This window comes from Biomphalaria glabrata, chromosome 1, assembly GCF_947242115.1.
Source record: "Biomphalaria glabrata chromosome 1, xgBioGlab47.1, whole genome shotgun sequence".
NCBI lineage: Eukaryota > Metazoa > Mollusca > Gastropoda > Planorbidae > Biomphalaria > Biomphalaria glabrata.
In genome coordinates this window covers 23,263,310-23,278,577 of record NC_074711.1, presented here as the reverse complement: position 1 = coordinate 23,278,577, position 15,268 = coordinate 23,263,310, and the positions used below count along the sequence as shown (strand labels likewise).

At 33.2% G+C, this 15,268-nt stretch overlaps 1 protein-coding gene and 1 long non-coding RNA gene across 6 annotated transcripts in view; one reads left to right on the top strand and one right to left on the bottom strand.

Moving 5' to 3' along the window:
• The window catches only part of LOC106080102 (uncharacterized), an 18,397-nt gene extending 8,383 nt beyond the window's left edge, over positions 1 to 10,014 (top strand). For all 5 annotated transcript variants that reach the window (XM_056029012.1, XM_056029006.1, XM_056028980.1 and 2 more), the window contains exons 5-21: positions 56 to 134; positions 332 to 455; positions 593 to 716; positions 1,542 to 1,627; positions 1,755 to 1,912; positions 1,999 to 2,113; positions 2,231 to 2,311; positions 2,567 to 2,690; positions 2,856 to 2,913; positions 3,108 to 3,171; positions 3,323 to 3,461; positions 3,606 to 3,657; positions 3,788 to 3,890; positions 4,422 to 4,567; positions 8,244 to 8,301; positions 9,137 to 9,229; positions 9,926 to 10,014. In XM_056029012.1, the coding sequence (XP_055884987.1) occupies positions 56 to 134; positions 332 to 455; positions 593 to 716; positions 1,542 to 1,627; positions 1,755 to 1,912; positions 1,999 to 2,113; positions 2,231 to 2,311; positions 2,567 to 2,690; positions 2,856 to 2,913; positions 3,108 to 3,171; positions 3,323 to 3,461; positions 3,606 to 3,657; positions 3,788 to 3,890; positions 4,422 to 4,567; positions 8,244 to 8,301; positions 9,137 to 9,229; positions 9,926 to 9,984 (1,663 nt within the window). In that variant the 3' untranslated portion in view covers positions 9,985 to 10,014. The remainder of the gene's footprint in view (positions 1 to 55; positions 135 to 331; positions 456 to 592; positions 717 to 1,541; positions 1,628 to 1,754; positions 1,913 to 1,998; positions 2,114 to 2,230; positions 2,312 to 2,566; positions 2,691 to 2,855; positions 2,914 to 3,107; positions 3,172 to 3,322; positions 3,462 to 3,605; positions 3,658 to 3,787; positions 3,891 to 4,421; positions 4,568 to 8,243; positions 8,302 to 9,136; positions 9,230 to 9,925) is intronic.
• The window catches only part of LOC129926256 (uncharacterized), a 27,012-nt gene continuing 20,940 nt past the window's right edge, over positions 9,197 to 15,268 (bottom strand). Inside the window, exon 3 of the long non-coding RNA XR_008777889.1 lies at positions 9,197 to 9,332. This is a non-coding gene — a long non-coding RNA (uncharacterized LOC129926256). The remainder of the gene's footprint in view (positions 9,333 to 15,268) is intronic.

The window sequence follows — 15,268 nt, the reverse complement described above, 5'->3', positions numbered from 1 at the left end:
TTTTTTTCAAATTCATTTTATAAATACATATTTCTTTATTTTGTATCTAACCTAGCCCACATTGTTTGCTAGCTGTCTTAACATATAGTCATCAGCTGATTATCTTTAGTGAACAAACTGGAGAATGGAAAATTGTAAGTTTTTTCCCTTGTTTTTTTTTTTTTTTTAATAATTAACAGTAACACATTATATATTTTCTGTTCATTTGATCAATATAATAATATAATATGCTTTTTTTTTTTTTTTAACTAAGCTGCATTTTTTAATTCACAAAATGATTAAAGTCTAGTCTAAATATAAATTGAAAATCATTTTCCTATTTTGCTTTTAGTTTTTAGAATGTAGTCTTTTAATAAAAGTACAAGCCTCATCAAATCTCAAATTACCTTTAACCATTGGGGTTGACATAGATTTTGACAACTATGTGGATCTAATTTATAATATGTCAACAGTTGGTAAGTAGCATATGAAAAAACACCTTTAAATTAAAAACAATGATTTAGAAAATATTTAATATAACTGTCATATTTATTCTTGCTTCTAATGTTCTACAGTTTCAAAGTCATTTTAAAAACGATTTTTTTGTTTATAGAAATTGAGTGGTCAAGTATTTTAAAGACACATTCAGAGTCTGAACCATTAATTTTACTCTTGTTTACTGGTTCCAAGAATGGTCGAGTGAGTCTTTGGAAAGTTAGGAATGACATGAAATGCCTGTAAGAAGTATTTTAATTCTGTATTTTCATTTTAACTATAATTTTTTTAAATTATATTATATTATATTATATTTATGACTCAGTGTTACATCTAGTTAAAATGTTAAGTCATGAAAAATGAAGGGAAAAATAATCTATTAAAGTAATATCTTTCAGTTACCCCTGTTTATTTACAGTTGCTGCCATGTGTGAACTTATGCAAATGTTTTAATAACTAGATCATGTCTTACTTTTAAAAGATGATTTTTATTTTATTGCACATCTTTTTCATTTCCTTCTTTTCCAAAGTTCAGATTAAGTAAGTTATGCAGTTTAATGTAAAATGCTATAAGAAAGTTTAAATCATATAGCTAACTTATGTACACCTACTTATACTACATACAACCAGATCTACAGACCATTAGAATTTAGTTAGTTACTCTGATTATAATCTAATTTACAAATTCTTACTATCAGGTCTACATTTACTTACTCTTAATATTATCAGATCTACATCTAGATATGGTACATGTAAGCTTTTCTTAAATACTCTACTAGTTGACTGTATGTACTACAAACCTAGCTACATGCAGCAGTTTGAGATATTTTCCTTCCTAATTTAAAATTCAAAATATATTATCAATATAAAAAAATGGAAGCCTCAGCGTGGCAACATACATCATGACTTTTTTTAGTTCAGGGTTCATTGCATTATTATCTACATCTTCATGACTTTTATAAGCTGATGGTGCATTACATTATGACCTAATCTACATCTTCATGACTTTTACTACTGCGATTTTTATAGTAATCATTTTCACTTTTTTTTTAACATTTCTTCTATAGGGATGATAATTTTATTTTCCTGTGTTCAGATTATTATAAATCAACAGTAACAGCCTTAAAATGGCAGACCCTAAGTCCTTCAGAGGGTTTGTAATTGATCATTTTCATTTAGCAGATAGATCTATTTTAAATTTCCTTCATCAATGAAGGAAGCTGTGATGATACAACTAACATTTCACTAACAAGTCATTTGATAACAATTATTATTCACAGGTATTCTCTCCATTGGTTACATAGATGGGTCAATTAGACTGCTAAAGGTGTCCACTGAAAGTGATGAAACATGTTTAGTGAACATTAAAGAAATATTTTCAGATCTCCATGCAGATAACTTAGCCATTGATGATTTGGGATGGTCAAAAACTAATGAGGTCAGTGTATAGTATTGTGCTTGTCTCTGCTTTGTTGTATGTTGATCACTAATTTGTTGTTTTTTTTTTTGTTTACTTGCCTCTAGGGAACAAATGTGTTGCTGGCCTGTAAACAGTATTTCCTTTTTGTCTATGCTGTCAAAGATGGTTTGGTTAACTTCGTAAGGCACTACCACTTGGAATCAGAACTACAACTTTCATGTATGTTTTTATTTCTAATTTAAATGTTTTCACATCATAGCATTTCTATTTAAACTCTTTAAAAAAATTTAAAAAATGAAAGTAAAATGTAGTATTTAATTATTTTTGTTTACATAGCCATTAGTGTGTTTGGAAGACATGGCGCAGTAGCCTCTCTAAGTGGTGACATTTTTAACTTCAAATGTACAGAAGAAAAAGGTTTGTTCTCTTCAGCTATTCAAGCAGTTAAATTTACTTCATTTTCAAATGCATAATATGAGAATGTACTACAGAAAAAATATCTGATAATATAAACAATCACAGTTACATCAAAAGACAACAAACTAAAGATTTTGTTGAAAAATCCTCATTAATAAAGCTAATCAGACATTTTATGTGTAGTGGTAATAATAGTATATTTTTAGGTATTCATTTTGAATATTTTTTTAAATTGCAAAATGTATTTGTTTGCAGGTGAGATAACACTGGATCTTACAAGTGTTAACCTGACTTGTCTACAAAAAGATCCCAAAGTACAGTGGTTATGTAAGGGGCTTAGTAAATCAGAATATTCCTGCCTTTTTCTCAGTGCTAACAAGTAAGTACTTTGTTCAAACTACATATATTTGCAGGTTGAGCTGTATTAATTTTTAAAAATCTAACTCTTTATAATAACGTCTTGTTGAAGTAAGCTTAATATCAAATCTCTCAAACTTACATTGATTTATATTCCAAAATTTATTATTATTATTTTTTTTAACAGGTTAAATGGCAGATCAAAATACTATGAAATTAGTAAGAGAGTTAACAGTCGACATAAGGTAAGCTTTAGTTCCCTATTTAAAATATGTCTTAGCCACTCGACGACAAGCCTTATATACTATATATATATAGATATATATATAGATATATATATATAGATATATATATAGATATATAGATATAGATATATATATAGATATATATTAAATTTAATCTACCATTGCAAAATCTGATTACGTGTCACAATTAACAGGTCATATTGTTCTGCCCAGACAAGCCGTCCGTAGAGTTAGTGCACAATACATTGACAAGTACAGGTAATATAAGTTGATCATGTAAACAGGTAAACTCCATCACATCTGCTTCTTGATGGGTACCTTTCACTACACTTAAGTTACAGGTCTAATGTTAAGAATTATTTTTATGTAGTTTTTCATTAAGGTAAAAACCAAACATTGTATTCCTCAGGTTCACCACAGCATTTAATGGTTTATTTGAGAGTGTGCATTGAAAACTCATTCAATTCTTGCTGCAACCCTACAGAATTTTTTGACATATGTCATTATTTAGACAAGTGTGATACCATTCCATCACTGCAAATTCTCAGGTTTGTGTACTGGTAACAAAAGTCTAAATTACCTTGAGCTCTGTTTAGTGGAATAGACTGGAATATATAAAGGAAATTTACAATACACATTAGTGTTGTTGATTCTAGCAAATGTTATGATCATACCATGAATTTTGTTTTCAGAGACATAACTAGATGTTTAAAGTACTGGATTAGTCTGAATGTTAGAGAACATGTAGGTTTCTTGTTTACAATGTTTAAAAAAAAATATATATTTATATATATATATATAAAGTAATGTAATTAGTTATAGTTAAATTTACATGAGAAAAAACCTTACTGATATTTATATTACATTCTCTTAGCTTCTGGAGGAATTATCCCCATTTAGCAATGTGACAGAGAAGTTACTATTGAAGTATGTTGGATCAGTTCTACAGCAAGATATGACACAGTTACTTGATCAAGGTTTACTTCACATTAATCTTCGCCTTTTTTTTTTTTTAAAACTAATAATGTTTTATTATAAGACTTAGATTACAAAATAACTTCAAATGAGATTTTACATTTAGATGTTTTTAGTGGCCCCCGAAAGTGGAATAGCCACTTTTTTTTTTTAGTTTTGTGTGGTCTTTCTGTCTGTCCTGGTTAGATCGCAGAAACTAGAAAAGATATTGAAAATCGTACATCATAATATTTTAGACCTTTGTCAAAGTTTTAATGCAACAGCTTCTTTTTTTGTTTTCTGAAAGTGAATAATAATTAAATATGCAAGCAGTTTTTTCATATCTGTAAAACTTTTGATGGGTACACATGTCTTCTATTATGTATTGTCAGAGATAGGGTTGTGGTTGTTGATAGTTCATAGCTTCTTATAGTCTTGCTGAAAATATTGAAAACTGTCTTTTTACCTGAGTAGACCACTCCAGGGCTGATTCTAAGTTTGTGTTTCCACACAATCTTTTTAACTTTGTTTTTTGTTTTTTATTCCATTGGCAGATGTACAAGTGTTGAAAGCCATGTTGGACTGGGTCAATTGTAAAGATTCCAGATTGAGAGTTTTAGGAGAAACAGTTGATATAAAAACACTCAACAGTGTTTGTCAAGATGCTGTTCTTCCTGGCTGCATGATTTGTCCTAATGATATCCTTTTTGATATGGAGCATCTAAATCTTTCAAGAAATGTTTTATTTACTGTATTATTTAGTCCTATAACCTGTGGGTTATACAAGTTTTTACAAACGAATGGCAGCTGTGTGGGTATACAACGGTGTTAGGTTTACACAATTTATTTTACATAGCATAACAGAAACTATGGACATACCGGTGGGTCTTTATATCCCCTATTGTTTGCTTTGTTCAGATATTTCTCATGCGTGTTGCACTCTATTTGTTAGCACAACTGGAGCATGATTGCATCTCGAGGGACTGATGAGCAACAACTTAATGTACCGGTAGTTTACTGCAAGTCACGCTTTGCACATGCAGGGTATATAAGAGTGCTGGTTGTACAATTTTGTTTTTACTTTTTATTTATTTATTTTTATTTTTTTTTAATTTGTGCAGGCTATATGCATTCGCTGGCTATAGGTGTGTGCAGGTTATACGGGCGAAAATATTGTATTTATTTGGGGGGAGGGGATGCAGCAGTTTTAAATGATAGATAAAATACAAATTAGCAATGCTTTAAATAAGAAGGATGTAAAGATATAGTCCTACCTTAAATTTAGGTTGCTTAAAGAAATAATAAATTAGTCCTTCCTAAAACCTAGCTTGCTTAAAATATTGATGATATTTTGCTACCTAAAACTATAAATATTCAGAAAATATAAGGTATAGTATAAAAGCAAACCTTTTGGACGTCAAATTGATGTATTTAATCTTAAAACCATAATGTTAAAATAAAATTAATATAGTCGTAAAACAAAGATGCTAATTAAATATTTCTGTAATTATAGAAATGCTACTGGTCTAAAACAAAATTGATGTCATCCTTACATTTTTTCCAACAATAGAGTAATGGTAAAAATTTAATTCTGTTATCCTCCAATCAGAACTATTCTATCTCATGCAAATTCACACAGCTGCTCGGCATTTCAGACTTTCTTGAAATAACTGACTAACGCTTAGCAAACATTTAAAGTGTTTATTTACAAGGGAAAAATGGTGTTCGAGTCTTCTCTCTAAGCGTCTCTATTGTCATCCCTTCTAGCATCTCTAAAGATGTCAAATTTCTGGTCTTATTTTATCTCCTCTTTTGGTCTCGAGATTAATACACAAATTACTCTAAATAGCTAAATATATATCATAACAACTTATTTAGCACTTGATGTTTCTACTCCTCAAAACAATTGTTAAAAGAAAGCGTAAACCAGTAACGCAGTTCCCATCAGTAGAGATTTTGAAATCATGCACTAAGTCTTCCAAAACTTCTTCACATCAGCAGCTTGGAGAAACCTGTTCAAGAGAACATCAAAAAAAAAATGTTGAACTAGAGAACACTTTTGTTTTATCCAGTATTACATTTGATGAAGAGCAAGGACACTCCACATTTTGTACTACTAAAAGTTTGCTGGGGTATCTGCTTCAAGTTCACATTGCCATGTGCTTCTTCCTGTGGTGTTCTTTGTTCCACATCATTATCAGTACTAATGGTGATTTTATCTAAGTATGCCCAATCCAACTCCACTTTCTCTTTCAGATTTTTTTCCTCTTGCCTATAGATTTAATTTTTTGTTTTAAAGATTTTTTTTAGCAAACAAATACAAGACTGAATTGATTTATTTGACATTAAATGTAAGAATTGTATTGTTGCTTTATATTTTATGCCTTTTCATTTTGTCTTCTTTGGTCTTGCACCTGAATAGTGATAACTCTTGAGCCAACTCCAGCCAACTGTTAAGTCACCGCTACATACATGAGAGAGGACTTCTGAATTTTACCTGTATACTTATATGATCCTTGGTTTTTGTCAGTATTCTTTTGTGGAAATACAAAACAGATCCTGAGAGGCATATTTAACTGTACAAATGAACTGTTTGCATAAACTTCTTACCATTTTAAATTGCAAACATACTCACAACCAATAAATAGAGAAGAAACTCCAACATATCTTGGTGTAAAACTAGACCAAAGACTGTCTCTAAAACACTTTATGGCAGATTTAAAAGAAAAGGCATCACAAAAATTAAACATAATAAAACACCTAGCAGGAACATCCTGGGGAGCTGAAAAGAAAACCTTAAGACAGTTGTACACTAGATATGTCAGATCTGTCATGGATAACTGTCTCTCCATACATGTAGCTGCCAACAAAACCTACCAATCATCATTAGACACAATCCAAAACCAAGCCTTGCATCTAATCAGTGGTGGTATGAGAACTACTCCCACAGCAGCCTGTGAAATAGACTCCAATATTGAACTTCTGAAGTTAAGGTGCAACAAAGCAGCACTAGAAGCCATTGAGAGATTCAGAAGGTTGGAGGACGACCATCCTAATAAACTACTAACACAGAGAAATAGGAAAAAAAAGCAAAGAACTATGATTCAACTTAATGACGAACTAGCCCTAAAACACCATCTACCCAATAACAGAAAAAATTACCATATTTTCAAACATAACTTCTGGACTTGACTATAAACAACTAAATAAATAATACCCTAACAAAAGAATCAAATCCACTGGAACTCAAAGTAGGTACACTCGAAACAATTGAAAGCTATCCAAAAACAGCTATCCATATATATTTCTACAGATCGGCCTTCAAAGCCACCATCAATTCCGATAAACTATCAAAGGCAGGATCATGTATGTAACAACCTGATAGACCTGTTAACTACCTCACCCTAAGGTCAATGTTAGTCAACAATTTCAAAGAGGAGTGGCTCAACCAATGGGCATCAGGAAACAGGCAGAGCCATGTACAAAGAAATGACCATGCCTAACAAACTGGACAGTATTAACTTCCTCCCCCGAAAGCAATCTACAATCTTCCAACTAGGGACAGGACACACAACTCTTTTAAATTACCGTCTTAACAAAATAAATTCCACACAACTCCGCCTTTGTTGACACTGCGCCCACCTTTATGAAACCATAAACCATATCCTTTTTTAATGCTCTTCCTATTCCACCTTAGTCTTAGGCAGACCCTACTACCACTACAGCTCAACATAAACAACACCCTGCACGGCAGTGCTGAACAGTCTGCAAAAGAGCTGACAGCTCAGCAGCAAAAAGCTGACTAGAAGAAGAAGAAGAATATTGCAAACATATAACAAATTATAAAAAATATTCATGAACATCAGCCCATTTTCCAACTTTCTCTGTATTGTTCAAGATAAATGGCTTCATGTGATTACAAGATCAGTCTCATGAAAACTATCCTAAAGAGTTTATTCAAGTTTTCAGAATATAAAACTGATAAAGAGAAGGCTGAAAGGCTTCATGGAATGGACAGGCCAAAGTAGTGCAGACTTGCTGAGAACAGCATTGGATGTAAAGCATTGCAAGATTCATCACTAGTGCAGCCATTTCTTCTGTACAGATTTTGAGAATTAAAAAAACCCATTCATTTGTTATTATTCTTTGTTATGCAATGGAAATAGAATTAAACCATTAATTCATAGCTTTCTAATTAAGGTTTAATTTCATTCTGTTATTTAATCCATGTTTTGTAAAGTATAAAACATTTTATTCTGTTTTGATGCATTGCTAATTTATAATTGCATACCTCATTGACCAAAACACTATATATATATATTCTTATGTATAAAAAATTTGTGTATAACGTATCTGACCTTAACATTGGATTACATTTACATCATTTGCCTGAAGAAGCTCTTGTAGCTCAGTGCTCCAAAGGTCATAAAATTAGTAAGTTGTTTTTTTTTCTTTTATTTGTGTGTTAATTATATTCACATGCCCTTCCTAAATTTAGACAAATTAACTAAGAGAATGTAAAAGCATTATTTATTGTTAGGTTACATAATATGTGGGGTACGGTGGCTGAGTGGTTAAACACTTGGCTTCCAAACCTGGGGTCCTGGGCTCAAATCTCGGTGACTGGGATTTTGAATTTTGGGATTTTTAGGGCGCCCCTGAGGCCACCTGACATGCGTATGGGAAAGTAAAGATGGTTGTTCATTGTGCTGGCTACATGACACCCTGCTTGTTGACCGTTGGTCAATGAAACATGACATTAACATTATCTGCCCTATAGATTGCTAGGTCTAAAGCGGGAACTTTACTCTTTTTACTATAGTAGTATGGGATGAAGGACACTTGAGTTATCTTTTACACTTTAAACGTCTATGTAGCCCTTTCTCTGGCCTGTGAGAATCTTAAATCTATGGACATTCAGGGTTTGTCTCCTGTGTGGGACTTTCATTACTGTGTCCTCCTTTACCAGTTCATTAGCACATTCATTGAAAGGTTCCAGCATATTGACAATGTTTGCTCCAAAGCTAGTACACTCAATTGTGAATTTTAGTGATTAGAGTTTTTACATAAGATTGAAGAATAATGGCTTGTTATGGTCCAACGTAAATAAATGCAAAGCTGTTTTCTTAGCATCTTTCATTGAAATGGAACATCATGAAAAAGAACTAAAAAATTTTTAAATGTTAATTATTTAATAAACACTTTTATTCATACAAATTTATTTTACTGACTTAGCAATTTAAAAATTGTTCCATGTTAATATCCACAGAGTTATGCTGTATAACTTTTATTCCTTGCATGATGTCTGCTAGAAAATGTGAGGCTTGTGGTCATAGCGCACTTGACTTGCAGCAGCTGTCAGGTCAGTAATGCATATGTTTTGAATAAGTTTGTCCAGTTGGTGGAATGTTTGGGTGCGGATCACTTAGGTAATATCCATGAGGGTATACACCAAAGCAAACAACCTTTTAAAAAAAAATATTGACAGTCTATACCATAAGTTTTATCACTTGCGCAGTGTACATGCTGCATTTTTTAAAGACTGCTTTGAAGCAAAGAACTGTTGTCAAGTCTGTTGTACTAAAGGATAGGCCTAATTACTAGGTTAGGTGCCATGATGTTGATGAGAAAGTGGTTTGTCTTAACATGAAGCTATCTTGGTTTGGACAAGGAAGCTGACTCAGCAACTTCGGTGAAGGGGAAAGCATTGACAGTTGGAGAGAGCTACAAAAAAAGTTCACAAGAAAATTGTTGCTATGAAGGATATGAAGAAAATTATGCTTGATATCACATTATTTGGAAGATGTACCAGTACTGGAGAGAGTTAAGGATTCACAAGAGCACACTCAAAGTGAAGGTTAAGTTATTGACAAAGTGACAACTTTGAGATTGTTTTGAAAAAGTTTGTTGGGGGAAATGAGAGGTTGAAGTCCATTATTATGACATTAGAACATGATCCAAAATTCAATGACTTTTTATATTTTTACATATAATTCCAAAGTTAATTTTTAATAAGTTTAAATTTTTAAATATTTTTTTTTTTTTTTGTCTTCGTCAGGTACCAAGTTATTGAAACAAAAACATGTCTGTATACTGTGTGGAGGCATAGTTAGATAATAAAATATTAAACTTTTTTTTTTCCTTTTTTTTTTTTGTCTTATTTATTCTTTCTTAAGTGCAATTACACAACCATGCCATCATAATTAAGAGAAAATACCTTTTTCAAATTCTACACAATCATCTTAGCAAACAAAATAAGCTGATTAATTTTCTAGATGTATTTTATATATAATGCAGGCCATTTCATTGAAGGATAAATGAAAACACTTAAGTTGTCAAATGTTTGACATGTTTCGGATGTTCCTTCAGAGTTAAAGATTTACTTCCTAGTCCGAATCTCACACAGTACGGGGGATGGAAGCGGGGAGGGATTGAACCCGGGACCATCGATGAATCCGAACGACCAGGTAGCCGTCCAAGTTACTGTTACATCGAAGAAACAAGGCAAAGGTCTTCTTGAAATAACTTACCAAATGTGTGTGTGTGCTATGTAAGAAGTTTGTATTTTGGTGTAACTCTTATCTCTTACTTTGTTTTTCAAATCTGGTTCCTGATTGGATGACATGAGAACAAAATCATCTGGTCAACTTGGCCAAAGATCAGTTTTAAAAAATGTATGTAATATATGTTTCTTGCCAAGATAAATAAGCAGCCAGTGATGTTCACACACACAGATCTTATCTGATACAACTAGTTCAAGTTGCTCAACTACACATTTCACTTCATAATGGTCTTACTGCTGTGAGGCCTCTACCATTGCAAAATCTCACTCTAAAACAGGTTCAAGACAGTGACACTAAATCGGAAACAACTATCAAAAAAACCATTTCACCATCACTTTTGATCGTCTTAGATGTTAGTCTACTTCAAGTCTTGTAGTATAAGTTTCAGACTTCAGAGATGATTATTGAGTATTCTAGACTTCCTGCCAAAGTACAGGCTTCTAACTTCGGACCATGATGCCCCGATCTATCCTTAAGTGGCTCATACCACACGGCCAGGCTTCAGATTTTTTACAAATGACCCAAGCATATTATTTTTGTAAGCCTACAACATAGATCAACTTTTAAAACAAGCCGGGAGGGAAGAAAGAAAGATTAAATAGAAACGTTTTTTTTATTATTTTCTTTATAACGAAATTAAAAATAAGTCCAATTTATCCACGATTAAAAATTTGTATTGGACATATTATTATCAACTACTTTGCCATGCAACCAGCATCCTTTGTTTTCTAAAAATGTGGGCTATCAAAGCTTTTACAAAACAGTCTAGAACATGAGTTTAAGTTTTTTTTTCTACACTTTATTCTTGTAAACATAGGGCCTGTGTGTGATAGAAATATTTGTGAAATTATCATGCTAATGCAAACATCTAGGGCCGTGTTCAAATGTTTTCCACATAGTGGCTAAAATACTCCCCCTCCCCTTGTTGATGACCATCTTCTCTTTGTCTCCTTCTTCCTACAACTTCTTTGGCACTTGTTGTTGCGTCCTAAGCCAGGTACCAGCATTTATTGTCAGATTGTAGAAATATTTGCCCATCAGTACAGAAGAATAAAAAATCACTTATTAATTTCCAACTATCATTTTCAAATAATGGTTAGGAAAGGACCCAACATGTGATACAATATGTTGACCAAACAGTCCAGTTTGAGTTGATTTTAGCCTGGGCTACGCTACCCAGTCGCAACCCAACCGGGAGGGGGGGGGGTCAACATAAGCGTTACAAAGACACTTTTTTTACAGCTCCTTCAATGAGTGTGATAGTTACGTCTGGGAAACACAAGCTCTCGATCGCTTCTCATGACGTGAAGCCAAGAGTACTAGCGGTGGAGCTTCTCATGACGTGAAGCCAAGAGTACTAGCGGTGGAGCTTCTCATGACGTGAAGCCAAGAGTACTAGCGGTGGAGATTCTCATGACGTGAAGCCAAGAGTACTAGTGGTGGAGCTTCTCATGACGTGAAGCCAAGAGTACTAGCGGTGGAGCTTCTCATGACGTGAAGCCAAGAGTACTAGCGGTGGAGCTTCTCATGACGTGAAGCCAAGAGTACTAGCGGTGGAGCTTCTCATGACGTGAAGCCAAGAGTACTAGCGGTGGAGCTTCTTATGACGTGAAGCCAAGAGTACTAGCGGTGGAGCTGGGCGATGCTAAATGACCGAGACCAATCGTTACAGAAGGCCTCACCACTGACCTGCGATATCGCAACCTGTGGGCTGTGGAGACCATAGCTCACTGCCACGTCGTACAGGCCTGTGACGTGGCAACACTCTATTGGTCTAAACCAGGGGTTCTCAACCTGTGGGTCGCGACCCCTTTGGGGGTCGATTGACGATTTGCCAGGGGTCGCCTAAGACCATCGAAAACATGGATTGTTTTTTGTCTATTCTAACGTAAGAAACTTAATATTGTAAAAATAAAATTCAATTGGAAGTCACAATTTTTTTGGGTCATTCTAGAAGACACGTTTTAAACAACTGAAACAGAATAATCTTAAACATTTTAATAGTCGCAGCATTTGACTATTTTTTGAAAGTTTAAATGTAATGTAAACGTCGTGACGAAATTAAAAAGCAATTTCGTTTAAGTGAATAATACTCCATCGTTTATGGCATACGATATAGAAGCTAATATTTTCATTATGAAACACTATATGGCAATGGTGCTCGCACACTGGAACGTTAAGAAAAGAAAATATAATTTCGATCTGGTTTTACAAAAATAGTTCAAGCAGAAATTGAAAAGTCTTTATTTGTAACGAAATTCAATAAGCCAAATCTATGTCGCCGAAATAAATGCAACATCATTGTGATGCCAAACTTTGTCGACCCAGTACTTGAAGGTTCAGATAAGTAGTTAAAAAGATTGTGATTTTACAGACGAGTTTTGTTTTTGAAAACCACTGACAAATATTACAAAAGTATGTGATTTTTGGTAAAGTAGAAAATCTTTTCTGAAACATATTAGTGGTGTTAACAAGACGGTGCTTCAATTTTAGAAGTATATTGGTCTGGCTTTTAAAGTTTGTAAAAAAAATGAGTAATTAAAAGTCATCGGATTCATGGACAAAGACTAATAACAAAGACACTGCCACCAGAATTACAAGTAACTAAAAGCATAACTGCATGGATTAAATGAACATAGCTAGAGAGTTGTCTGAAACAATCGATTCTTCCGAACGAAAGTTAAAATTAGCAAAACAAAAATATAAGAAAATAATATTTCCATGCTGCCAACCGTATCTGCTGACTATGAGAAAAATAGCATTGAACCTGACAAACAGATAAAATGATAATATTCTGTGAAAGAACATTAGCGCATGCATGTGCACAGAATTTCATCCTACTTTACAAATCCACCTAACATCACGTTTGCACATGCCAGAAGTCCATTCACAGTCAAGGATGAAGAAGTTCCGGAGAAAGAAAGAGTTTATTGAGCTCATTAATAGCGATGTGAAGTCAGTGTAACTCTGGATCAAGTGTTTGCAGTCATATCCCGATTTGTCTGTCTCGCGATTTTTTTTCCATTTCAAATAATTATTTTTTGAAACATGGTTTTCCAGCTTTTTAGTTATGAAGTCTTATTAAGGAAGTCTAAGACTTGATGCAGAAGATAACAGTCCCGAGAATCCCTAATATGGTAAAACAAACTCAGACAGACGCAACAGCTTTGTAGCTATGTAGCTTACTCGTGTTCCAATCACTGCCCGTACCCCGTCATACTTTTCAAATGTTGATCTAAGTCTGTAACATGGATATGGTGAATAAGAAATAGAAAAGTAAATAGATCCACGTATGAAAGGTCAAAGGTTCATTAATTTGTAATTTAATCATGGAACTATACTAATGGAACACCAGCTTCGAGTTTTTTACAAAGCCAAAGAGAGTCGAAGTGCCGTCGCGCATCATTTTTGCGCATGGTGCAATGTGGAGAAATCCATGATGATGCCAAAGAAGAGATTTACTCCGTCAGTCCCTTGCATTGGGTGTAAAACTTTCGTACGCTCTATTTGATTAGATGTGTAAAAACTTCATCCATTTTCTGACTATCTGATATAATAGATCAAATTTCCCCGAATAAGAGATCGTCACAAAAGTTAGTTTTTTCGACCACCCTATAAAATGCCACATTTTTTCAAAAAAATAGAATCTAAATTCCGAAAATACAATCTTTCAGTGTTTCTGTGTTTGGTTTATTTACACTAAATCTGGATGAAGACCCGTCTACCGTTCCTCTAAATGCGTATTTGTTACGATATACTAAATTGCACGAAATAAAAATAAAAATAGGAGGCCTAATACAGTTTTGACACTCCAAGCTACGCATTTCTAATCGTTTTTTTAATTATTATTATCGAAAGGACTAGGCTATAGGCATACACGTCTCGTGGGAAACAAAGAAAAAGTTCATCTCGGTAATATTGTAGCCTAAATAAAATGACCAAAAAAAAAACTATATCTATAGCCTAATCTAAAATGAAATAGATCTAGAGCTAGATTTTCTTGGACGAATGATACAAAATAAGTATAAATAATAAGAAATAAGTCATAGTCATATGAATCTGATAGATCTAAAACAAATACTGATAGTCATTCATTAATTAATTATTAGAATTACTTGACTACCAACTGGGTATTTTTATTGCCAAAATACAATGTATTTTATGTGCATTTATTAAAAACAACAACCAAAAATTAAGCGTTCGACGCAACTAGATCTAATATTAATAATATAGATTCTGGTTCTAGATCCAGAAAGCTACTTCTCTAATTCAGTTTTCTAGTTTAATTCTAGTTAGATCTAGATGTCTAGACCAGTAGATCTAAATCTAGCCAGGGTTTTTGTCATGGAATAGATCTATAAACCTGCAGCCGCCTACTGATCACGATATGACAGATACTATTGTCAGTATTGATGAGATACTCTCTCGACTCTACTTCTATTTAATATAATATATATAGGGATAGATCTAGATCTAGTAATCTAGTAGATCACAGTAAAACTCAATGTGTACTTCCGACTTTAGCTCAACAAGTCTACTCCAAAGTATACTAGTAAAGTCACAAAGTGTAAAGGATCATTATATATTCAAATAAAAAATTTATAGGCCTAAATGAATCGAATAATCAGTCACTAATTTGACTAATCTAAATTGTTATTTTTTAAATGGCAAGTGTTATTGATGACTTCTGACTTGTACACGAGTTGCAGAGATTCTAGCTTTTATTTTGATGACATGTTACGATATATCAATGATATTTAGATAAACGCAAGTACCAGGTGGAACAGAGAGAAGGACCATTTAATATAAGGCAAAGAAGTAAGATGTTTATAATCCAT